Source organism: Dendrobium catenatum, unplaced genomic scaffold (genome assembly GCF_001605985.2).
Source record: "Dendrobium catenatum unplaced genomic scaffold, ASM160598v2 fragScaff_scaffold_3, whole genome shotgun sequence".
Taxonomy (NCBI): Eukaryota; Viridiplantae; Streptophyta; class Magnoliopsida; order Asparagales; family Orchidaceae; genus Dendrobium; species Dendrobium catenatum.
Window position 1 is genome coordinate 378,533 of NW_021318465.1, and position 27,415 is coordinate 405,947.

Consider the following 27,415-nt stretch of genomic DNA (forward strand, 5'->3'; position numbering starts at 1 on the left):
AAATGCCTGGTCGAGAATATCACTAGGATCCATTCTCAAGCAATCTCCTGCTAGTAAGGACGTGGTACGTGTCCTCTAACCGGCGGTCTGCCGCTAAATGGCCACCGCAGGATAAACGGTTACGACGACCCGGGGCCCTCTGAACCGCGTGGTTTCGCCGCCAAATGGCACCACAGATAGCGGTTATGGCCAGAGCCAATACGCTCCTTAATGGCGTTAAATCCTTGAGATATGAATCAATAGGATATGATCGATAGGGCACAAAGCCCTCTGTTAGCTAAGGTGGATTCAAATTTGTCCCCTTAGACAACATTCAACCCCGGTCTACAAGGTCCCCTTGGACGAAGCAACCCATGGCTGCCGATAAGGATCCTTCTGTCAGGTTGGGTCGACTACCTCCTCTGACTAAGTAGACCAGGGACCACGATGGCCCGGGATGACGGAACCATGGGATCTTGATCGGGTTCATCATCCATTCCCCCACCATCCGATTTAAGTTCAAGATGGTACAATTTCTGTCTTAAATATCAATTTTCCAAATCTTCAAAACCTTCAAATTCCCAAATATCAATCCTCCAAATTCTCCAACCATTCCATACCTATGCTGCTACTATATGCCAGATAACACGTATATTATACGTATCTGATCGATGACTAGCCTTAATCGAAAGTTCTCTCTCGTGATCGGGAGGGGTAATTAACTATAGGGGCTTGCACCTATAGGAAACCAGAACTCAGATCATAAAGTCCTCACAAAATGAGGGCGAAATCTCTGGGTAGTGTCTTATCTACAAACCCATCTGCCTTCCAAAATTTACCCCGGAACCTAGTCCATTAAAACTCCCTCGCCGAATAAGAAGAGCGAGCGGAGGCCGGGGCCGAATTTTCGGAGCCCACATATAAATAATCCACAAAAATTAAAGTTTAAAGTCCATGGCAAGTGCCACAAATGCAACCCAGGGTCTGTAGAAAAGTAGTGGTGAGCAGGCTCCATCGACAACAGTCTGGATTCTAATCCTAATAAATACCACAAGTCTTAAAAGCCGGGCTTTTCATCTTCAAGGCTCCATCTTCAAGTGGATCGTCCTTCTTCGGATCATCTCCATTCAGATCGTCTCCTTCAGGCTCCGTCTGGTTTGTCCTCCAGAAGGGTACCCAAATGACTACAAAATTCCTGAGAGGGGCCATTTCTTATTCTCTTTGGGTATCAAGTGTTTGAAATGCCGGACTTTTGAAGACTTTCACAACTTAATAAATATCAAATTACATTACATTTAAAAGAGAAAAGTCTAGACTCAAATACATGCATGTTTATCCTAATAAAAATCATTCTAAGCAGTTTATATGTCACATCACAAGCAGTTTATAATTATGCAGAAAGGTAAACACGCTTGACCACCCTCTTTAAATTTAGGGAGGGAGCTTTAGCAATTTCTAGAGTGTCTGTAGAAAACAGAATTAGTATTAAAGCTTTAAATCATTACCGCCCCCTTTATTTTAGTGCTGCATGAGCGTGGCCACCTGCAAAAGACTGTATTAGTATCAAAGCGGCCCTAGCCCATGGGTAGTCTAACGCACACATCATAGCATTATAAATACACATAAAATAGAATAAAGCTCAGCCACAGCACAACAGCTCAAAGCACATCAATCAATCATCCATTCCACACACAAAGCACATCACAAAAAGCGGAAAAGAAAGCAGAAAAAGTAAACACCGGCCCTAATCTTAGAACTATAAGTGATGTCCTAGCACATCTATGTGTGTGTAATAGGCTTGTGTGGCTTTGGATAGGTCATATGTAAGATAGTTAGTTCAAGTTGTTTAAAGTTCAAGTTGTTTAAAGTTCAGGTTTGTTGAAGGCCAAAAAGAGGAACTTTAATTGAAGTTTAAATATTAATGAATTAGGATCAGTTTTAATTAATTTTAGTCTGTTGATCTATTGTAATGCTTAGGGTAGTGATATTTGAAGTTTAAATTATATTAGCCAATTTTGGGAAGTCCCGGATCCTCCTACGTGTTAGGTTGAGGGGTCCAAAAGGTTATTATGGGAAATGGGCTAGGTTTGGGGGTTCTAGCATTTTAGTTAAATATTTGGGCTTACAAGGAGTAATTAGGCTTTGAGTTTGCTGGATTTGGTGTTTTCTAGACAAAGATATGAATTTTAGAAGATTCGGGCAATTATGGAGTTATCAAAAATTGTCTAATTAGGGGTGATTTTATGGTTTTAATCCAAATTAACTGCAAACTGATTGGAATCTCCCCCAAAGGTCAGAAATGACATAAGGAAATGATCCCAAGTGTTTGGAGAAAATTTAAATTTTTTTTTATAATTTTTAATAAATTAACAGGGCCAAAAAGGTAATTTTGATCAAAGTTAAATTAGGGTTTAGATTAAGGTCAACCTAAGGGTCCCTAATTATCTAAGGTTAAGGATTGAATTTTGAACAATTTGAGGTATTATGGATAATTTTCTGAGTTGAAATAAATTTATTAGAATTTTTAGAAGTTATCGGGACCTAATTAACTGGTAAATTAGGGTTTGTTAATTAAGGGGTAAAAAGGGTCCTTAAAAAATTATAGAAAATTATGGGAGGTTTAAGACGTCACTAAGTTTAAATGTTGAAGTTTTCATGTAAATCAGGGATTTACCTAGCTCCTAGAATTTTTTTTAGTTCGCCAGATGGGTCCTTAATTATTGTTCTTAGGGGTCGCTACGTTGAATAGGTTTTAAAATCAAGTTTTGGACTAGCCCTTGAGGTAACATGCAGGGAGTACATAAATAAATAAACACACCATTTCCTAGGATCTAGGAGAGCTTAGGCTAAATGCTCGTGCGTTCTACACATGCAAAAGACGGTAAAAAGAAAAATAAGCGCGCTTATTGGTGAGATTAGCGAATGATTGGGACTCAACCACCCACTAATTCACCTCTCCCATGAATGATATCCATGTAGAACTCATGTTTAAAATTTCGAGGAGTGAATCTCCAAAATTTATGAATTTAATCGTTTAGGTAATTTCAAAATAATTCAAAATACCCATGCTTACTAGCGCACGAATACATAAGGTTCAAAATAATATGATTCAAAGTAATTCAATGTTCACACCAATGGGAGACCCACTGGTCACCCGAACGAGGATTTGAAAATGTTTGAGAATAGTTTATAATTTCAAAATAATTACTAAGATTATTATTTAAATATTATTTAAATAGTCAAATAATTAAATAGTACATAAATACAACAGAAAAATAAGTTTTAATGTTTGAAATATTTTTAATTAAAATACATATTTTTATGAAAAATACGAGGTATCATATGTAAATATTCGATTTAAAACGGAATATATATGATTTTTTCAAAGTTTAAAGGTAATTAAAAAGGGTTTTAAAATAATTAATATTTGAAAATAATCATTAAAATAAATTAAATCAAAAGTTCAATTTTTTGAAATTTTAAAATAATTTGGTACAAAAAATAATTTTCATAGTTTTGGAAAATAATTGAATTTTGAAATTAAGTAATTATTAATTAAATAATTTAGATAATTAATTAATAATGGAAAATATTTAAGGTAAGAAAATAATAATTAATTTAGATTAAAATACTTCTCTGATTTTAAAGTATTTTAGCAAGAAAAGTAATTTTTGTAATTTTGAAAAATATTAAATATTAAATATTAAATTAATTAATTATTAATTACATAATTTAAGTAAATAGTGAGCCAAAAATAATTTAAAATAATGAATTAGCTATTAATTTAAATTAATTAATGATAATAATAATAATTTTTGTGATTTTAACATTAAGGCATGCAGCGATATACACATACCGCTAGTCTTTGATCCTAGATCTACAAAGGACATACTGTAAACTCAGTATTAATGCCCACGACCTAAATAATGCAGGACACCAAAGGGACTTATAACCTAAACCTCACCAGGGATCTAAGCAACCCCAACCTAGATTTGCCACCCTGCTTGACAAGGGGTACCAGCTAAGCTCCACCTAGCATTTCAAACCCATGCAGTCTGGTCACATGCATATGTAGGAGTTGTGGGGGGTACAAAAAAAGAATTCGCCCTTATGCCGAACCATGAATAGTATTATGCTACGCAATGATGAAGATTTTAAATCTTATGTTTATTTTATCTTGATTAGGCAGATTTTTATATTTATAGAAAATTTAATATCCTGAGAGCCTAACGTGGACTACGTCCAAGCCACTCCCAAGGAAAATAAACTAAGAAACCTAGGAAAAGCATGTAGTTCTAATGCGCAATCATAGTAAACACACTAATCATCTACAAATGAATCATAATAAGAAGCCATAAATGCAGTTGAGTTATGTAATGTATCCTAGAAAAATTAAAAAAAAAAGTTTGCTGAGCTCTATCATAACTACTACCTCAAGCTTAAATCTATACAATAATGAAATGATGTGTGGGGCCTTGATCGATGCTAGCTATTTGGCCTCCTGCCTTCTGAAGTACCAACATACCTACGAAACTTTCCTAACTAAAATTACATTTAAAATTGAAAATTTACATGAATTCTTTATAAAAAATAGATTAGCACAATTATAATAATAATCACACATCTAAATCCAAACCTAGTTCTTAGGACCACATTCCAAGGGCTTAGCACTCCTCTCAGTATCTATTATAAGCACATTTTTAATAATCATTTGAGCATTTTTATTAGCCCATTAGGAATGTGGTCACCTATAGAAAATATCTCTATAAAAATTTAATCACTTTAGTGCAAGTGCCAACTCATCAATCCACAAAATAGAAAAAAAATAATTCGAATCAGAAACACATCATCATGTGTTCACAAATGCAAAATGTAAAATAAAGAAATTGAAAAAAGTTATCCTAGCTACACCCTACCCTAGAATGCCTACAAAAATATGTCATATCCAACACCTACATGTGTGCAAAATTAATGTTACCACTACCTCAGATTAGATGAAGGGTTAAAGTTTTTCCTTCAGCCCCCTCCGCTTCGGCAAATTATTGGGTCAGGTGACCGGAGGCGAAAAATAAGTTCGGACATCCAATAAAAATTTGCCGCGTCACCTTGCGCTTTAGTTGCGCTTTGGTTGCGCTTTAGTTGCGCTTTACCTGCGCTTTAGTTGCGCTTTTTGACTTGCGCTTTAGTTGCGCTTTAGTTGCGCTTTACCTGCGCTTTACTTGCGCTAATTTTAAAATAATATTTTATTAATATCCGGACCTATCTCTGCGTTCGGTCACCTGACCCAATAATTTGCCCTCTGCTTCAGCCCCCTCTGCTGCATCAGAGAAGCCCAACATCGCTGATGCTACCGCTAAGTCCTCTTCCTACCACCCAAGTTTCTTGCCTCCACAAGTATTCTTTCACCTCAATCAATTTTTTTCTGTTTATACTGGGCTTTTGTTATCTGCAAATGGATCTGTACTTAGGTTTATTTGCATACAGGAGTTGGTTGGAGCTGCAATGCTTTTGTTTGTGCTTAGATAAAAGATGTTCGGAGAATAATGGGAAGTCTTGGTAGTTTTAGAAAGTAAGGTTTGAGTTGCAGGTTATTGAATATAATATCTTATGCTGTCCTTTCTGATAAAGCATAATCGAAATGCCATCAAATGTTGATTGAGAGAATGTTTTCCATTTAGTGTCAATGAATTACAACATGGTGTGATAATGATTTGTGATTTGCATTGTTTTTTGTAGTTAAATTGATAAATTTGGAAATTAAATTTCTTCTGTGTGAAAATGGTTCGTTTGTTATTTTCAGTGCTGAAAATGAAGATAGACAAGTTCTCTCAACTTCGTAAAATTAAGTTTCATTCATTTTGTGTAGGGAAGGGATAAGACTCCAAAGGAGAGAAGAATTGCTATTTGTATTTTTGATGATGTTGCAGAGCAGTGCCAAGAATCAGCTCTTAAGTAATCTCCCTGCTTTAACTTGCCCATTATAAAAAGAAGATTTTTCATTGGCCTTATGTCTATTTTTTTTATCATTATACAGATATTATGATACGTACCTTCCTTTTCTAATCGAAGCTTGCAATGATGGAGATGCGGGTGTTAGACGGGTTCAGATTCTCTGCCTTTCCTCTTCCCTTCCAATGAATTTCCTCTGACAGAGCACTTCTTTATCTTTTACTCTATTATTATAGGCTGCTGTTTATGGAATTGGTGTTTGTGCTGAGTTTGGCGGATTGGTTTTTCGTCCTTTTGTTGGTGGTATGTTAGCAAATGACATAAGTTTCTTTTTTCTGCAATATTTGTCGAAGTTCTTTGGTGTATTTTTTTATTTTGGTTGTAGAGGCTCTTTACAGGTTAAATAATGTGATAAGGAATCCTGATGTATTTAGTTCAAACACTGTATTGGCATATGATGCTGCTGTTTCTGCTCTGGGCAAAATATGTCTATTTCATCGTGACAGTATTGATGCGGCCCAGGTATGGTGGATTATCTCTTAATTACCTTAGCTTGACCATTATCAGTTCAAATTAGAATTGGAAGTGGGTTGTTGCTCATTTTAAGCATATTGAATAGCGACATAGCATGCTTCATGCCCAGTGCTCCAAAAAAGAGTAACCCATGTCTATCACTGTAAGAAACATTATGTTAGCTAGATTGACATCTTATTTTTCCTTTTACATTTTCATTTTTTATGATCCATTTCTACATTTGTTTCAGTTTAGATGCCTTACCTCTAAAATCTGTTTGTCATCTTTCTCTTTTGGAGACTCACAATCTCTATACATATTGACTAATCATGATCATTATCATCAACATTATTCTTATTCCTACTACTTGGGGTTGGTTCCGCTTTCTTAATTCAAATTTGTGTTCTACTGCAAGAGGCCTTAGTGTTGGTAAAGTAATTTTCACAACTTTGCTACATTTGTTTCTCTCTTTTCTTCCTTATTCTTTCACATTAATTTTACTTTTTGGCCTTCTCGGTCCATCTTCTACCCTACATTGTACATGCCAAACTATCTTATTTAATTTTCAGTTATCTTATCTTCAATAGATATGTGTCCAACAATCTTTCTAATATAGTTATTTTTCAATCTATCATTTCTAGATTTACAACACATCAATCTTTTTTTTCTTTAATTTCTACCACATTCAACTTGACTATTAATATTTTGATCATCCATTACTTGATTCATATTGCATAGCCGTTCTAACTGTAGTTTTGTAAAATTCATTTTTAAGCCTTATAATATTCTCATATCACATAACATTCCTAAGCAAGTATCACACCCTATTTTAAATCCCTCCAGAAGCGATCAATCTAGTCAGTTATATTTCTCACTAACAATTATCTTGACTTTACTACTCTGGATGGAATGCGTCAAAATTTATCTAACTTGATCATCACAAAAATCTACATGACACTTTACAATCATCTAATAGATCCAATATAAGTATTGATATGGAAGCGTGCATAAATAAAATCATCAAACTTTAAATAACTTTAAATATATATAAATTCACAATTACCAGAAGTCTTTGATTTATATCGAGGAAATGGCCAAAATGATTCCCAACTCTTTTAAGAGATTAATTTGGTCCCTCAACTCCTCCAAATAAAAATATTTTGGTCCTATCATTTACTGGTAGAGTTGATGGTGTTACGTATGAGGGTAATTTGGTCATTTTTAATTAAAATATTTAATAAATAATTATTTTAGGTATTATAATTTTTGTAAAAAAAATTTAAACTTTTCTTTAATAGAAAATGTAGTAGACTTCTTTATCATACCTGGTGCAATTAGCGTGCTCAATATGAAAAATACTCTATTCAACCAAATAATTAAATGTAATTGCAAGAATCTACAATAAAGATTTATGAATAATTTATCCCTTATATTAGAAGTTAAGAATCTCACTAAAATTATTGGTTTCTCTTTGGAATAGATCACATCTCACTTGACCCAAAACTTTGATCTTCTATATACAATCTAATAAAAATTCCTTAAATAAAATCAATTTATAACTTGACAACACACTTCTTTATCAAATAACCTCAAAATATTATTTCTACCTCAAAATACTTTCTTCTCATTCAAGTTTTTAAACCTTGATATCAATATAAATTTTAGGTTTCCTCTTCCTTTTCTTCTTCTCCTTCATATTCTACTTAGAGAAACCTAAAAAAATTTCAGCAACAATCTTAAGGTTTAAATTTATGTTTGGGAAGAAAAAGAAATTTACCTTTAGGCTAAGGTAAAGTACAGATCTATTAGTGATATTTTTATTTTAATTATTTAATTATAAAGCTTATTTATTATTCATTAATATCATTATTAAATATTAGAATTGATAGGTTACCGAAAATTGCCTTGATCAAGCACTAATCTCAAGGCATATTTGAATTGAAAACTTTTAAAATTAAATTTGGGACCATTCAAACTCCAATCTCAGCAACCTTGAAGTCAAACTGATTTTCTCTATAAGACGAACTCAATGACACCAAAATTGACCTAATCTGAAGTCCAAATAGACTCAAAACATGGGACTGAAGCATATTTGAAAGCTTCAAACCATTAATTGGGTAACCAAATAATCTCTAAATATGACACGCTTATAATCGAATCGAGCGGCTCGACAAGACGAATATAATAAGTCCAATATCACTTAATCATGACATCATTAAGACATTTCAATGCTTGACAAAAGCTTCGAAGGAATAAATACGGATCATTTGATGAAGCGCTCCAAATTTTTCCTCGGTATTCTCTTTATTTATGGAGCATGTCACTCCAAAAAATCTATAAATAGGCCCTCATTTCTCACATGAGTGAGGGGGGAGAAAAGAAAGAGAGAACTAGAAATAACTTTCTTGTATTTTCCAACCATCATTGCTAATGACCAACACCAGCAATTGTCACTGACAATCACGATCATCATCGAGAACTAACATCAGATATCTCTACCATCTTTAGATTATTAACAATATTTAACCCTACCGTTGGATATAAAAGTTCATATGTGGACATATATAATTCTTATTGGGAAAGTCAAACTCAATTATTGGGTAAAAGTTCGTCTGTAGACATTTATAATTCCTATTGGTTAAATCATACCCTATTGTTGGGTATTAACTATCATATTGGATTTTCTATACTTTTATTCTTCTTCAACAGTGAAGAAAGGAAGATCTTTGAATTATTTACTATCTAATAAAATTTTGCAACTGGGTTAGATCCTGTGATTTTTCCCTTTTGGGTTTTCCATATAAAGAATTTCTCTGGTCTTAGTATTATCTTGTAGGCTCCGAAAATTTGTGCCATGGCCTCTCTGCATCCCCTTTCTCTTACTTTCGGGTCATTGAGGAGAGTTTTAATAAGTAGGTTCTTATATAAATTTTCATAATGCGGATTGAGTTTTAGATAAGATATTACCCAAAGATTTTGCCCTCATTTTGCGAGGACTTTATGATCTGAGTTTAGGTTTTCTATAGGTCCAAGTCCCTATAGTTAATTACCCCTCCCGATAGTGAGAGAGAAGTTTCTATTAAGGCTAGTCGTCAAAGAGATATAGAATATCTGACGTATAGTAGCAACATATTTAGATATTTAAAATTTAACATTTAAAATTAGAAATTCACCATCTTGCACTTAAAGTGAATGGTGGGGGAATGATGATAGACCCGGTCAAGATTTCTTGGTTCCGTCATCCCGAGCCATCATGGTCCCTAGTCAATTTAGTCAGAGGAAGTAGTCGACTTATCCTAATCGAATGATCCTTGTTGGAAGCCATGAGTTGCGTCGTCCAAGGATATCATGTAGATTTGGGGTGGATATTTGTCTAAGAGGATAGATTTGAGCCCACCTTAGCTAATAGGGGGCTTTATGCCGTATCATTCATATTCTATTGATTCATTACTCAATGATTTAGAGCCGTTGGGGAACATACGGGCTCTGACCATGAGCGTAATTTAGTGGTGTCATTTAGTGGCGAAGCCACCCATAACCATTTATCTTTGGTGTCATTTTGTGATGAAACCACCTGTTAGACGACACGTACCATGTCCTTATTAGCAAGAGATGATTTGAGATTGAATTCCAGTGATATTCTCAACTAGACATTTGCTCTTTGTGAGCTAACATGATTTTTAAACTTATTCACCTAGGCAAACTGTTGTAGAGGGTGGATGGTATTGTGCTTTAAGTGTTTGATGATTAATTTTAATTTTAAATATATTAATATCATTGATAAATATAGAGTTTTGAATTTGTCTTTGAGAGTTAACCCTGTCAGTTGAAATTTATATTCAACACGGCTATCATCGGGGTAATTTTATTGTCACTTTAAATGTTTATATTTTATGAGTATGGGAGGCATTTTAAAAGTTTGGGGTCCCATTTGATTGAGATTTTCTGTCAATACGATCATCATTGGAGATTTAAATAACTTGTATATTTGTTATATGAACTATGTCAATTATGTTCTCCTGCTAACAAAAGATCAAGTTCGATGTCGGTTTTATGCTTTAAGTAGTGAAACTTTATTTTAATAGATCTTAAAGGCCTAATATAAACGTATAAAACCAAAGACTCCGATCGGCACGACGACTGTATATTTGTTCAGTAGTTCAAGTCATGTCAACTCCGATCCATTCAAAGAGGAGGATCGGACTTGAACTTAGGTTCACTTTTGATCCATGCAATAGCCCTAGACATCATATGTGTACATACATCACGCTCATTGGGGCCATGCGGCTAATCATATTTTAATGCATGAGGGGACATTTAAATATGATCAATTGCGTAAGTGATTATCATTGGAAAATTTGCAAGTTTCCATATAGGGATCTGTAAATGCCTTATGCCCGCTTGTATGAATGTTCCGGATCCGGTGGCATAATTTAACAGCATGTTGGGTCTTATTTCATCTTCTGCAAGCTATTATTTTCTTAAAATATTCAGAATGCAGGAGTATACTTCAGCCTGCAAATATGTTGTACGATGCATCAAGAGCTTTCTATCAGTGATCCGTAGTTTTTACTACAAATTTTATGCTTATGCTTGCAGGTGAATTGTAGCACTGCATTACGGGTCACTTGTTACTTCTTGCAGACAATTACTCATGCACTGCAAGTTCTCCAATGTTGTTCATAGGTGCTTGCACTCATCACAGATTTCTTAACCTTGCCTGTAGCATGTAATGTGCACTCCTATATTTATAAAGAACTCATCAGGTTATCATTGCTCGCAGGGAAAATCAATGTCCATTTGTAAGTGGATGTTGACTATTGGTTGAGTTACATTCATCACCAATCTCTCCATGCATGTTGGTTGGCAAGTTACTAGTTACTACACTCATTTGCATACTGGTTTTGTGTTTATAGGAGATTTTCGAACATATGTTAAGGATCCCTTGTGACCCATAAGTGATTGTTGCTTGTTTTTATATAGTGATATTGATATTTTTATAAAAGCTTTATCAAAGCCTATTGCCCTTGTTCTTTGACAAGCTAGGACGTTTGCACTACAAATCTTCTTCTACTACTTGTAGGTGAGGTGATTTGGGCATGATGGGTTTTTAATCCTCACCTGTGGGTGAACTGCCACATTACAAATTCATTGCTCTCATCATTCTTTTAGTGGGTTAGTGCATTTATTAGGAATTTTCCAATGAGTTTTCATATTCATTAGGAGCTTCTTTCATTTGTGCTTTCAAGCTTCTCTACACAAACAATTATTACGTCCTCTGACCGGACGTAGAGCTACGTTCGGTCGCCACGTGCTCTTACGCTTTACCGCGCGGCCCGACGACTTGACCCGGAGCGGAACCCGGGAATGCTATGTTCGCGATTTCTCGGTATTGCTCGGTATTTGCTCGGTATTTGCTAGGTATTGATTTACAAAAATGAGAAATACCGCTCTGTGAATACCAATATCATGAAAATACCGAGTTGTACCGAGTTTTTTTACAACTCGGTACAACTCAATATTTGCTAGGGATTTGCTCGGTATTGCTAGGTATTTGCTCGGTTTTGCTAGAAAAAACTCGGTACAACTCGGTATTTGCTCAATATTGCTAGGGATTTGCTCGGTATTGCTCGGTATTGGTTATTGCCGAGCAAAATCGACCAATACCTAGCAATACCGAGCAATCTTGGGTCCGTTCCGGATCGGGTTGTCGGGGCGCACTGTAAATAATGAAAATGCGTGGCGCGATTCTACTGGCGGCCGAACGTAGAGTTGCGTACGTTCACCGGACCAAATAAAAGTTCTCTCTACACAGGCTTACAAGCAAACTGATATGAACATCACAATTTTTGTATTGTTCATATGTAATTTATAGCATTCATTCGGGGTTTTGAATTGTGGTATGCAGTCAGATTGCTATGCTCTTTATTTTTGTTGATCATCTCTTGCAAGCAAGTCTTGCTTGAAGTTTTGGTCCACCACAAATCCCCTATGTGCAATTTTAAATTTTTTGTTATTTTGTAGATTGCAGGTTTCTTGTTTTAGTTATTAGGTTCGATTTCCTATTTATTAATTCAAGGTCCCCCATTTGCTAAAATTTTGACAGCATCCCGACGTTTCCTCTATTTAGGGGAAATTTTGGAAGTCTAAGCCTGCCCACCATGTCAAGAAAGACATGCATGATCAGTATCAGGTGACATCACAACCGTAGTCATCAATCTTACCACGTTAAGAAAGGCGCACATGAGTCTTTAGGGGTACCTGTGTGAAAATACATAGTTTTTTTCACAGACATAGAAGCTCATACATGGGTACTTAAATTTTATCCCATCACACTAAGAAAAACATACACAAAGCTCATCCACCTGCAGTAAGTGTCGCACTGGGTCCCTCCCACAAAGCTAATAAAATCATGCAAAGGTGGTCCCCCAGTATGCCACGAGTGTCTAAAGTGGTGTTTGGAATTCATTAAACCTCGAGAGGATCGACGATGCCGGTGTCGTTTGACGACGACGACGATGATTGTGCAAGAGGATCGAGACATAAAAATTTCTTTTCCTTCTCTTTTTTTTGAACTTTTCTTCATTCGTATTTTTTATAATAATAAAAATAATGTTAATACTGATACTAATAATAATAACAATTAATAGCAATGCTGATTTTAGGTTTTTTATTGGACGAGATTGTAAAATCCCATAAGACCCATTAACAGTATTGTAGGGTGCCACACAAATAAACATAATATTTTTTAGCATTTAGCATGTAATACTTTTCATCATTTGAATATTTATATAAAATATCCAACAATATTATATTTATTACATAAACAGAAGCATTTAATAACTTCAATTATATGAAACAAATACTTACAAAGCCACTAATACAATCCTAAAATATTTCATTACTGAACAGTCTACATACCTCAAATCTAGACTTATAATTTATAAATAGTGTTAAACAGAAGAACATGAAGTGAAATAAATGCAGGACATTATGTTCAATCAATTTTATGATAGCTGGCAGAAAATTTCAAACAGACTTGATAGTACTTTCATTGGTGGACTTTCAAATTATTTTGGGAATAAATTGGTTGGTCAAATATTTTGCCAGCATAGAATATTGGAAGAAAATGGTCAGATTTGATTTTCCTAGGGAAGAGGTATTTTATTTTCAGTGTGAAAAGGGCATAATTTCATCATTGATTGCTTCTAGTCAGGTGCATAAAAATATTAGAGAGGGTGAATTCATTTTCTTAGCAAAGTTAGAAGCAACTAAAGAGGAGTGATGATATAAATTTTATTTCTATAGTGAATGAATTATAGATGTTTTCTCAGATAAATAGAAGGATTTACCTCCAGAAAGAGAGGTTGAATTTTCAATAAATTTTCAACCTGTAACAAATTCAATAGTAAAAACACCTTACATAATGGCAACCAAGGAATTCGAAGAATTAAAAAGTCAACTGGAAGAATTAATTGAAAATGTTTTATCAGACCCAGTACATCTCCTAGATTGCACCTGTATTATTTGTCAAGAAGAAAGATGGTTTAATGCGACTCTGTATTGAGTACAGAGAATTAAATAAGGTGAATATTAAAAACAAGTATCCTCTTCCAAGAATAGATAATATATTGGATCAATTAGCAGCTCCTTCTATATTCTCCATAATCAATTTAAGATCAGGTTATCATCAAGTTATACTGAAAGAAGGTGATGTTGAGAAGACTGCTTTTGGTACCAAGTATGAGCACTATGAATTTGTGGTAATGCCATTTGGACTAACCAATGCCCCAACAGTGTTTATGTATATGATGAATATAATTTTTAGACATTTTCTTGATTAATTTGCAATTGTTTTTATTGACGACATTTTGATATATTCCAAGAATGATGAAGAGCATGCAGATATACATTTTGATATATTTTCTTGATTAATTTTTAGACATTTTCATTGATATACCTTCTCCATTGACAATGTGCCACAAGAATGAAATTTTCTTCAACCAAAATTCACATTTAGAATATTTAGCAAACAATTTTTGTTGCCTCAATAATTCCAGCATAATTTTCAAATGACCAAGATCAACTAATATGACAGAGGTCAGAAGTTTTTTGGGATTAACAGGATATTATAAAAGATTTGTAAAAGGCTTTTCTCAAATTATTTTGCCTTTATTTAAGTTAATGGACTGGGGATTGTAAGCAAAGTTTTTAAGAGTTAAAGCAGTGTTTAACTACTGCACCTGTATTAATAATTCCATCTAGAACTGAAGGATTTCAATTGTTCAGTGTTGCTTCTCTGAAAGGATTGGATTGTATGTTAATGCAAAATAAAAAGATGATTGCTTATGCTTCCAGACAGTTGAAGTTTCATAAAAAGAATTATTCAACTCATGATTTAGAATTGGTTGCAATGGTGGTGTTTGCATTATTAAAAATTTGGAGACATTACTTATATAGTGTGAGATATGAAATATTTGTAATTAACATATTAATTAAGGTAATAACTACTTCTAATTAACGTATTAATTAATATAATTGTTAGTTCTAATTTAACCATAATTTTTTTTTTTATATTTACCGAAATTTTTTAGTATTACAGAGATGGACAGTATGGAGGCAGTTAGGTGAAGTTGAATTAATTGGTTATTGTGATGAGCGGTTGAGAATTGTTTGGCTATGAGTGATTGTCGTTGCAGGTTGTGAGGAAGTAAGGAGGTGGAAGGCTTTAAGCAACTATAGGAAGTGAAGTTTGCGAGGACTATTAGAGTTGGGGAAAAAGTTTAATAAGTTTGTTACATTGGAGTTAAGAGATGAGGTAGTTGAGTGGGTTGTTTGTGTGAGAAGCTTGCAGCTATTTGAGGAGGTCAGATCGTTTCTGTGAAGGGTTGCAGGTAGACTGATTGTGTCGGACAAGGAAGGAGGTTCGGTGGAGTTTTGCTAGAGGAAGGCTCAGCTAGGTGAGGGGATTGTGCTACTGTAGTGGGCTCAGTTTTTGTGGAGGTCCTGGCTAAGTGTAAAGAGGGGGGTCGAGCCTTTTTTTTAGGATGCGCAAACTCAATATATAAAAAAGTAAATACAAAAAATTATATATATATATATATATATATATATATATATATATATCTATGCAGCCGATGCTTAATAATCTTCATTGCAAAAAATATTCTCTACACTATCGCAGTAGCGACTGGTAAAGTCAGTGCCAACACAATAAGTCGGGTTGCTATTGATTCGGCTAGGGCTATGGAGTCGGTGATGGCAGAGATAAAGGGAGGAAGAGTGGTTGGTTTGAGGAAGGAAAAAGTAGTCTAAGCTCTGGCGGTGGCGGATCGGCGTGATCTTACTCGGCAAGGAGATTCAAGGTTTGTTGAAGGTTTTTGCATGGAGTTAGATGAGGGACAAAGTGGCTGACGTGCAAGAGGGAAGAAGGAAGACGATCTTGGGAAGTTTGCGAAGTTGAGGTCGTAGCAGGCAAGGGATTTTGGAGCTTGCGAGAGTTTTGCGCGTGAAAGAGGCTTAATTGTTGACATTTAACGACATAATCGCGCGCGGGAGATGGGATCGAGACACGCAACCAAACTGTGAACGACGTCGTTGCAAGGAATGATTACTGTAGCTAAGGCGTGGTTCGGTAGAGATACATAATGGGTTGCTTGATAGAGATATTTTTTTATACATTTTTTGTTTGCTTATATGTTGAAAAACATAAATTCTATTGACTCAAATTTTCTAGTACACAATAGTTATGTGTCGTCTGTGGGAAACATTCCCAACATAGATCTTCTATGGCCAACAATCAATCCCCCAACCAAGAACAATAAAATATTGGTGATCAAGTCTCCCAAGGCCTCACTTTTGAAGATCATATGCGTAGGATGGAGGAATTTCAAAGTTAAATGCTTCAATTATTGAAGAAGGCTGAACAATGGAGGGTACCATCACAATATGGAGTTCTCTTTTCACAATTCCAGCAATAGTTTAGAGACAACATCAATCAAAGAGCACCACCATCCCCACAAGTTTATCAAAATCTCTTCAATACAATTGGTTCAACACACCCTTTCTATATTGCTCGGCCAACCCATAATCCTCCACCTATTGTAGAGGATTTAAATTAACATCATCTTATTGATACCCTCATGATGGTATAAGAGATGCTACAAAGTCTTATTCAGAAGGAATTCACTTTGAGGGAATGGAATCAATTTACTTATATGCGTAGCTTCCAAGAGCTTAACAAATGAAATTCTCCAACATTCCATTTTAGTGGGATTCAAGCTACTTACTATTGATTCATATGATGGATCTTCTAATTTCTATGAACATATTGATAATTTTAAAATCATCATGTATATCCTACAAGCTTCTGATGCACTTTTTTGCAAATTCAGGATTTTAATTTCACACTCAAAATGAGTAAAAAAAAATCATTACTTTCTTAAAATTGTTTTCCACCTACAACCAACCAAATGATCTCTATTTTGTGTTGTATATAAGTTTTCTATGCATAACTATCCGTCAAAGATGATCATTTATCCTAGATTGACCTGATGAAATGTGAATAATGGTGTGACCCAAGGTTAATTTCAAATGCACGGTTCAAGTCTTTTATAATATTTTGTAGATTATGCCTGCATGGTTAAACTGCTTGCCAGTAAAAGGGGATCTGATCGAGGCCAAAATTGTACACGAGCAACTTTGCTCAATGGTAGAAAGGTAAACAACGGTCATTTATCTTGTTGATTTCATTTCAATTTGTCACTTGAAATATCTTATTTTTCTGTTTTACCTTTTCTGAAAATGTGTGTGGGCGTATTGAAACTTTTTTTTTTTAATCACGTGGAGGTCTGATAAGGAGCTTCTGGGTCCCAATAATCAATATCTTCCCAAGATTATTTCAGTTTTTGCTGAGGTATTGTCGTTATTCAGCCTCTTTTTTTTGTTTTAATTATCGATAACATATTTTCATTTTCTGTACTGCGGTTTGCTTATTGATGTCATTTTTTTTGTTCATATTTGAACTATCTACAAATTATATCAAGCCCAAAAATCATATATCCATTGCATTACTAGAAAGAAAAATTATCACATAAATTTCAATGATCTTGTGGATTTCTCGCACTTGCTCTTATACTAAGAACTAATAGATTCAACATTAAATAGAGTAGACATGATGACTGGAGCAAGCAATGTCTTATAAGTTAGATTGTTACTTTAGACATTAGTGAGAAATAGCATTTAAGAAAGGCTATTTATGGAGGCAGGTAAAGTAGAGAATGGAGAATCTTGATTTATAGGGGCATTGGGTCCAATGAACTATAAAACAAACATAGACATCGGCTATACAATAAGAATCTTTAGTTAATCTAAAATTGGTCCTTTTAGTAGGTTTTTTTCTTGGGTCCATGAGGTCCTTTTAGATGAAACAACTCATAACTATATATAAGGATCTTCCAAAAAAATGAAAAAAATGAGATCTTGATCATATTAATCACCATCTCGCCCCATCTCCAGCCAAAGTGCATCAACCAAATGATCAAATCACAAGGCATGTTGACATTAGTGGAAAAGCCATTGCAATGTAGAAATTCAATTAAGAGCCTCATAGTTATATCCCTAGCCAAAGGAGTTAGTAATCAGAGGGGGTTTGCACTCCTTTGAAACTTCTAAACGATGGTTATAAAATATCTTTAAAAAGCTATTGTGAGTCGTAACTTTATCATTAACATTCATCTCAAAAGAATCCATTTCATCTCATTGAAAGTTAGTATTACTTTGATTATTCATATACCTTTTCCATAATATATATTTGCGAAGTTATCTCATGTTGAGTTTTTATTGTCTTATCTTTATAGCATTTAATTCTAAAATTCTATCAGGATGCCCCTGCCATTCTTTTGCTCCAGTTGCATATTCTTCTTTGGATTAGCTTTGAGATAAGTTAACTGCATTGAGATATGTGATAAATCAATCAAAATTTGTATTTCACTCATTACTAAGCTGATTCAAAGGTAGGAAAGCCCATCCGAGCAAAAAATGATCAAGGCATCGTAAGAGAATTTCCTTCCTATGTATAACTAATTGTTTATGTTGTTTGGTTAAGATTTCTTCTAAAATTAACTGTCTTACCAATATTTTTTTGTAATCTATAAAGCAATGGCTGAAGTTGTCTTAGATGGCTCCAAAAATTTTGGAAATGATTTTAGTTCCCTTACACCTCCATGAGATTCTAGTCCGATAAGATCATATTAACCGACAATGGCTTTATACGATGTTTGTGTTCATTGTCATCATCGGATCCATTGTTGAAGACCCAACAACCCACCCAAGAACAGGTGAAATTATTTTGTGCGGACACGGACTCCATCCGGACGCTTATCAGAACGCGCCATATCACACATTTGCTGTGTATCGCGGCTGTGTGCCCCTGTGTACCTGATGACACGGCGCGTTGAGTCAGCTAGCTGATATGACTGTCTTTGAATTAAAAAAAATCTTCTATTAGTTTTTTTTTTTAGGAAAAAAAAATTAGTGGAGGTTATCCTTGTCAAATTTTTGATTAGGATGAATTCCATGTCCATTGAATTTGTCTTTATATAAATGAAATATAAATTTTAATTTATTATTCATATATATTATATTTATCTCAAAATATATCAAATAATTTAGAAATTTATCCAGATCGATATTTTTGCCATGATATCTCAAAAAAAATTTTCTGTGGTATGCTTCTTCTTAGCTAACCTATTGGGACTCAGGTTTTGTGTGCGGGCAAAGGTCTTGCAACGGAGCAGACTGTAAGCAGAATGATTAGACTTCTGAAGCAGCTGCAGCAGACGATGCCGCCACCTTTTCTTGCATCGCTCCTTTCTTCGTTGCCACCGCACCAACAGCTTGCACTACAATCAGCGATGTCGTCATAATTTGTGGATATTTCTTCTGCAGCATCAAGTAAATTTATTTATATTACAGGTCATTTTGCTTCCCATTCTTTATATTTCAATTAATAAATTGTTAATCGAAATGAAATTATTTTTGTAATTTTCTTGAAAAGTTGTGCTGCCATGCTACAGTTTTTGGTTTTTTTTGCAATTTCCCCAAACCAAATAAAGTTTTTAATATGGACTCGAAAGAAAAACAAAATGGTTTTTGTGATCAGAAAGAATCCCAAATTAATTTTCTCAGCGTAAGAATTATTGTTACACGGTATTCAGTAAGGCTAAACTGCCGCTTGCCGTTCATTACGTTTTAGTGAGAAAACATCACTATTTAGCAAAGCATTCACATTCTCTTTTTTATTATAGAAAATGTTATGCAAGAAAAAAAATAATTGGGAGATGAGTAAAAAGATATTAATTTCAATAAAAAATATAATATTATTTAAATTTTATTGTAAAAATTTTTAGACAATTGACCTTAACATAATTAAACACAATGTAGAGGTATTATTATTAGAGAATGGTAAATCAAATACAAAGAAAAATAGTAAATATAATTCATCATTTATTTATTAAATTGAATTGTAAAAATATCTTTACAGTTAAAATTTGTTTTGAAAGCATTGCTTTATTAGACCTCTGACATATCTGTGTAGTGTACGACAATCAAGAATATGAATAAATATAAAATTTTCTTTTTATTTAGAAACCTTAATTATGTTTGATAGCTAAAAAAAAAATTTTAGCAATCTTTTTTTTTAACACTAGATCCATTTTCTTGTAGTAAAAGGATGAGTCAAATTCAAGGCAACACAATAATTACTAATAAGTATTTATACACCTTAACTCCCGCAAGAAAAGTTTTTACATGCACCAAAAACTAAAAAAGTATTATCTATTACTCAGTGTCCCAAAAACACCTATCATAACTACAATATCCCTAACATCATCAACCATTTCACAATAATATTACGCTCAGGAGTTAAACTGAGAATGAAATCACAAAAAAAAAAATTACAATATCGAATAATGAACCTGTTAAACATAATATTTGCAAAATCCAACCAAGAACCACAATAAAAAAACAAGATGAAGAAGAGAAAAAAAAAAGGATAATTTTAGATGACATTTAATGAAAGCAAAACCCAAAATTTCGCCACAATTTTATAACAAAACCTATTCCAAGTTTGCACAAAATTGAGAACAAATTGTCAAATGGAACTAACAGCAAAATTGAGAACAAATTGTCAAAGAAAACTAACAGGCAGGAAATCAAGGGGAAAGTTAATAGTCTCTTCACAGAAAATAATTTATCAATGAGAACACAACTAACAATATCAAGCATTAGTGATGGCTTGAGACTTGTTGAGAATGACACCCTCATATTTTACTTGAAACCATTTCATAGCATCATCTTTTGTAACTCGGTGCTGAACGCCGACACGGGACTTGCAGCGACGTCGACGGCTCACCCGATAACCAGGCCGCTCCAGCACCACATAGAAGTCCATTCCATATATGCCAGTTGATGGATCATACCTGGCCAAACAGTTAAAAAAAAGCAAATTAACAATATGATGAGGATATTCTCATCAAGCAATTGTTTAATTTTGATGGAAAACATGCAAAATTGATTAATTTTTTATGTAAAGTGTTTTGACATTATATCGTTCACAAGTCTTGATTCTGTTATACAAAAGAATGAAGATAAAGATGAGAATATATCTTATAGGATACCAAGTGGGAGGATAAAAATGACAACTTACCTCAAAAGTTATAATGTCATGGGACAATTATGATGAAATGTAGAGAACAGTTTATAAAACTGTAGCTAAATAAAATGTGCTATATAAATCTGATTATTTTGTGATGAACATATCATTGATAGTCATGTATAAAATGGTTGAATGCCAAGATTGATATGGCCAATGACTCAGGGCCGACCCGACATGACCTGAATTACTCAGGGCCGACCAAAAATTGCTAGTTTTTTGGTAAAAAAACGGGTCAATATTCTATTTTTGGGTCAAAATGGGTCAACCTTGGGTTTCCGGGTCAATCTTGGGTTTTTGGGTCAACCCGACCCGATTTTTAAAATAGGTCGATTTGTTGAACCCGAATCTTACCCGTTTTGGGTCCGAATTGACCCTAACCCTAAATTTTGGGGTCGGGTTTTCAGGTTGTGGCAAATATTGGCACCCCTATATATAAGTCATTATTCTCTACTCACTGTTGTTGAGCATTATATAAGGAATGAAATATATTCTAAGCAAGCAGCCAAGCACATATCTCTTCAAACAACTTTCATCCATGTTTCCATCTACACCTTTTTGATTATAAACCTTCAACGCTATTGTGTCTATCAACTAGTTTAGTGGATGCATTTTCCATGTTTTTTTCTCTTTTATTTAAAAAAGGTCTAGAAAAAGTACCCATTAGACTAATTTATATATAAAACAAGCAAAAAACGTCTAAGATGGAAAAAAGTAAAACTAATATATGCTACTTAATAGTTCCTCAAATATTATTATTGATTCTTTTATATTTATAATTTTGCCAGCCAATTTAATAGGATCATTCTTCAATTTATCGTTCCTAATTTTGCCACTCACATGCATTGTCATTTTTGTTACGTTCGAATAAACTATCAATTTTTTTTTAACTATTGAAGTCTCAAATTTGTACAAAATAGTTTAGTCTAATTGAAATTCCATTAAATTTATATTTGAGTCTTCAGGATATTCTTTCATCTCATAATCACTAGGCATTTCTCTATTTTTATCACATAATCATCACAATAGAAATTATATCCTATCTATATCCTCATTGTTCTAAATAGTAGATTTAAGATACAAAAACCTATCAAATTTAAGTATCATTTCATCATCTAATATTATTAAATGATAATTATTAAAATCACATCCATTAAAATTTTGCATCATATATCCAATCTTTGCTCTACTAACAATTCAATTATTGTTGCTAATGTTTCTCCAAAAAGCACAATCCTTACAAAAAGCATGCACTAAGGCACCTCACATTGAATATCATTTATAAGAAATTTATATTCATATCAAATACAAAAAATATAATAGCTGATATATGATCCTTGCCTCAATCCTACTATAATTAAAAACTATGTGTTTAATCAAAAACTCCTAATATTAGTTAATCCTCTATCATATATAACTTCAATAACTTAAACATATCCTTTGCATATTTTTTCATTAATACACACCATATTAATTTTCACAACATTAGATCATTTGTCTTCTTAGTATCAACAAAAGTCATATAAAAAATATTTATCTGCTCCATATACTTTCAATTTCTTTCCCTAACAACAAAATCAATTCCATATTTGATCTTTCTAGCATGGAAATATGAAATCAAATTGATTCTATGACGACATCATTTATTGAGTTTATGTTCCATAACTCTATCCCATAACTTTATTATAAAAACATACAAGTTTAATTCCCTATTAAAAACACTATCTCGTTTATTCTTAAATACTAGACTTACAATGATTCTTATCCAATTATTCTTCACACCCACTTAATCTTCAAAATTTTCTTAAAAAAGTTTGTCAACCAAACCACGGATACATTCATAATACTCCAAATCTCACTAAGCAAATCATTAAAACCTAAGGCTTTACCTTTCAACATGTATTTCAAAGCTAACTCCCCTTCACTTCTTTTAATCAATCTATAAAATATATTTTAATATAGTTCCTTTTGTATGACAATCCTTATTAACATTGAGTAACCGATATTCTTTCTTAGTCCTTTAACACTAATTTTATAATGTCTGTCCTAGCAATGCCTTCTCTGCATTTCATTGAATATGTTCAACCCACCTAAATATATTTTCATCTTATATCTTCAATAGATATTACTTGCACAATCCTATTATAATTATTCTTTAAAAAATACTGCATAATAAAAAAATCCAACAAATAGGATAAAATTATGGCCCCAAGTTGGTAATCTACTCAATAAAGAGTCCTAAATCAAAACAAAAAGTGATACTCATGGCCTATAGTATTACCAATAACATAAGTTTACAAAATCATTAAGCCAGAAATGTGGACATCCAGATAAATAATAACATCAACGAAAGCAACATAAGGCAACCATAGAAAAACAGGCAGGAAAACTTCAAATTAAAAAACTATGGCAAGCAAGCAAAAAACTCTGTACCAGGACATGATAAAAAATATTTTGCAATTTATTTTCAAACTAAAAGAGGAAAACAATAATGAAAAAGGTGGTTTAGAAACATGAGATAACTCTCCATTCTGCAAATAAAAGAAATTCATAAATCCCAACATTGAAATTCCAGCAATGATTCAGTTCAAAACATAAGAAAACTAAAAGATCAATCACTCACTAACAGTTACCGCACCAAAAATAAATAGTAACTTACAATTCAGGTAAAATGGACGATGTTGAAAAACAAACTAAAGGCTCATAAACATCTAGAAATTATTTGGAATGAAAAGAATAGATTAACATACTTAATTCCAAGATCAATGTGTTCCTGAATGCCAAATCCAAAGCATCCAGTGTCACTGAAGTTCCTCCTCAAAAGCTCATACTCCTTAACCTTCAGACCACTCTCAAGGAGTTGCATTGCCTTTTCACCTCTAACAGTGACATAGCAAGCAATCTTTTCATTGCGACGGATTCCAAATGATCGAACAGTGTACCTTGCTAAGAAAGCACAAAAGAAACAAATTGATGCACAGCATCAAAATACTTGAAAGTGGAATAGAATGGTCTCTCTAACATACCTTTAGAGAACACAGGGGTTTGTCCGCTCAATTGCTCAAGCACCTGAAAAAATGACATCACGGCCATGTAAATATGAAAAATGCAGCACCAAAGAAAGAGCAAATGTTGCATTGAAAAAAGGGAAAACATGATTTAGCACTCAGTGAAAAGAAGGGCCATGGAACATCACTAATTATGATAAAAAGGCATCACACGTGTAGATCACAAGACAAGAACATTTTACATGAAATAGCAAATACTATCATGCTCCCGATCATATGCCATTCAAAATCTATAAAAACCAAACAAAGATCCTTTCTCTTTTTTCTTTACTTCTGTTATTGTCTTACCACAAAAATCATGTCCATGCCACCAACCACTTGGTTGATTTAATCTCTAAAGTGCAGATCATGGTCCTTTAACTCTTTGGAAGAGATCAAAATGGTTCTCAACCATTTTGAGGGACCAATTTGGTCCCTAAACTCTTTAAAATGGAACCATTTTGGTCATGCCATTAAAAAATAAGGAAAATTTCGGATGGCAGTGAGGGTATGATTAGAATAACCACAAAATTGATAAAAATAATAAGAAGAAAAAAGGGAGAATGATAGTTACATTCACAGCGAGCGAGATCCAGTCGGTACATCCGATCCAATAAGATGAGCATCAAACTTTTGTGACTTCCGATTTGACAGGAATGAGCGTTGTCGAAGGAGGCGTTAGCGACTCGATTAAAACCCTCTAGTCTCCACGTCGGCAAACTTTCATGAATTCCGATTTGACAGGAAGGAACGTCGTTGAAGGAGGTGAATAAAGACTTTAGTGACTCGTTCAAAACCCTACCACGTCCAATAGCAACGACGAATGCGGAAGAGAAAAAAGAGTAGCAAATCATTTAGGAATTAATTTATATAATTTAATTAATATGAATTAAAAAAATTAAAAAAATTAATTAGATAATTAATAATGTAAATAATAATTAGATAATTAATAATCAAAATAATAATAGTTATATAATTATTTAAGTTATTAATATTTATAATAGTCATTAGATAATTAAGCTAGTTAGTATCCCTAAGAGATTATTAGTTAAGTTAAATAATTAATATATGACTAAAATTTTAAATTATAACTAAACATATTATTAATTTCTCTTATTAAACAGACGATCAATATTTTTTTTTTAAATATAACTACTCAAAAAATATATCTGATAAATTGTTAATTAAAAATTATTAAAAATACCCCTATTTTTTAACACCATTAAGTCCAACATATATTAATTTGGATGTTATGACTAAAATGGCCCCATTTTAAAGAGTTACGGAACCAAATTGGTCCCTCAAAATAGTTGGGGATCATTTTGGTCCCTCCTAAAGAGTTAAGTGACCATTTTGGTCCTTTTCTCCATGCAAAAAGAACCTCCAAAAATCTTTCTAAAATGATATGAAACTGATTCTCTCAAACTCATCTATTACTATATATCCAAGGGAGGAATGAGTGGAAATAAAAGGCCAAATCATTTGACCATAGCATGGCTACTTCCAAAAATGAGAAAAATCATGATGGATCCTACTGCATACCAAAATTTTACCCACTCAATTTCCTGTGAGCACTACGCTCAAGAAATTTCCTTCGGCCAATTCATCAATTGTTTCTAATTGTGCTTATAAAACCTTTTGTTCCCACTAACCAAGGGAATATATGAGGGTACCCCCATGTTCCTCTCCTAAGGTTGGGCTTTTGGCAACTTTTGTGAGAGCCTATAACCATCTTTCCCCCATTAAAACTCAAAAAACAACATCCAATGAGCACCCAAGTCGTAGAGTTCTCCACTCAACGCCCCTCACTCTACTCATCATCCAACAATAGGAGGATCAAACAAGCATTTACAATGCCACTAGATCTTCATATAGATAAATGTTGGACCCTCCATAACGAAAGATCTTGCCATTTAGATTAAGAGGTTAGTGAACACCTGATCTTCCATCACCTTATCTTGAGATGACCCGCTTTTATCTCATCCCAAGAATATTTGACATTGCCATCATTCTCATCAACTCAAACTACCAATCAGCTCAACTTCTCACGAATGAACTTCTCATCGGCTCCAACATCCATCAATTCTCAATTAACAACTATAAGTCTCTAGATGGAGACCACGCTCATCGATGGCCTGACACCACTCAAGTCACCAAGATGTAACACCACAGCTCTTGATCTAATGTTGCTTTATGCAAAACCTCGAGCAAACCAAATTAGCACACATTTCCTAAGCATCATTTGGGTGGTGCCATAGGATCGTCACTTAATGGAGCCCACCCACCTAAGAAATGACTGTTGTTAGTCCTTCTCAATGTTTCATTTTAGTGTAGATTTGAATGTCACACCTTGTAAACTAACTAGATGCTGTTTACCAGAGTTAACTGAATTTAACACCCATCATGCCCCAAACAACTTCCAGGATTGAAACACACAGGATTTATTAAATCCAGCTTTACAGGATTTACTAAATTCTAAATCCAGCTAAACAGCCCCTGAACTTGCCTCTCAATTTCATACCAATAAATAAAATCATCAAAACAATTACAACTGGAAGCGATTACGTTATTTTACCACTGATAGCATAACAACAGCCCTATAAAAGTGCATATATAAATACTGTAAGCAAAAAAAAACTCCTCGAAGAAATTCAAGAAAATCCAAGAAAGAATTATACATATTCGGGGCAGCGAATCCTAATCCGATACCTTCGAAGCTCTCGTAAGACGATCTCCACTCTCCCCCACCGAGATGTTCAGCACCAGCTTCTGCACTTTGATCTCCCGCATCGGGTTGGAAAGCTTTTTCTCCGATGCCTGGTAAATCAGCACAAAAAACAAAAAATCCAAATGATTCACTGTAAGACAGCAGAGGAGGAAAATTAAGAGGAAAAGAGACGAATGGAAACAATAATCACCATTGCTGCGTTTCGAGGGGCTCTGGAACGAGCTAAGCAGCCGATTGAAGTTGCAGGAGGAAATAAACGAAACCCTAATCAAACATATAGCGGTGGCCTTCAAAACTCTCTGCGTATTAACCGTTGGATTAAAATTATACGGTTAGAGGGTACTGAGATTTTGTTTTCCCACGTTAAATGGGCTATTGGGCTTTACCGGGCTTGTTGTGACCTAAAAATTTCAAGAACAAACAATTTATTGTATTTATCAGTTATAATTATTCAATTTGTGTACTTGAAATTAAATTTTTATATTT

The 27,415-nt window shown here is 33.8% G+C and overlaps 2 protein-coding genes across 3 annotated transcripts in view; one reads left to right on the forward strand and one right to left on the reverse strand.

Annotated features, from left to right (window-relative positions):
- Positions 1 to 19,468, forward strand: part of LOC110093452 (importin-5) — a 50,127-nt gene extending 30,659 nt beyond the window's left edge. The window contains exons 14-20 of one of the 2 annotated variants that reach the window (XM_020818347.2): positions 5,846 to 5,931; positions 6,014 to 6,080; positions 6,165 to 6,231; positions 6,314 to 6,450; positions 17,069 to 17,160; positions 17,290 to 17,356; positions 19,203 to 19,468. In XM_020818347.2, coding sequence (XP_020674006.1) covers positions 5,846 to 5,931; positions 6,014 to 6,080; positions 6,165 to 6,231; positions 6,314 to 6,450; positions 17,069 to 17,160; positions 17,290 to 17,356; positions 19,203 to 19,367 — 681 coding nt within the window. In that variant the 3' untranslated portion in view covers positions 19,368 to 19,468. Of the gene's footprint in view, positions 1 to 5,845; positions 5,932 to 6,013; positions 6,081 to 6,164; positions 6,232 to 6,313; positions 6,451 to 17,068; positions 17,161 to 17,289; positions 17,357 to 19,202 lie in introns of those variants that run through there. The other variant, XM_020818348.2, reaches the window with a different exon arrangement.
- A 1,050-nt stretch (positions 19,469 to 20,518) lies between these two features.
- On the reverse strand, positions 20,519 to 27,269 carry LOC110093460 (60S ribosomal protein L11). Its single transcript, XM_020818357.2, has 5 exons — positions 27,120 to 27,269; positions 26,911 to 27,018; positions 24,181 to 24,223; positions 23,905 to 24,100; positions 20,519 to 20,921 (listed from the first exon to the last, which is right to left on the reverse strand). Exons 1-5 carry the CDS (start codon positions 27,120 to 27,122, stop codon positions 20,720 to 20,722), a joined length of 552 nt encoding a protein of 183 aa, XP_020674016.1. The 5' UTR covers positions 27,123 to 27,269; the 3' UTR covers positions 20,519 to 20,719.
- Positions 27,270 to 27,415: the final 146 nt, after the last annotated feature.

Bases quoted from the DNA above. Each gene is read 5' to 3' on its own strand.
- LOC110093460 (XM_020818357.2), bottom strand. The intron at 24,224-26,910 runs GTATCGGATTAG...TCATTTTTTCAG, and splicing joins GTCTTACGAGAGCTTCGAAG to GTGCTTGAGCAATTGAGCGG. The intron at 24,101-24,180 runs GTATGTTAGAGA...GTGCTTTCTTAG, and splicing joins AACCCCTGTGTTCTCTAAAG to CAAGGTACACTGTTCGATCA.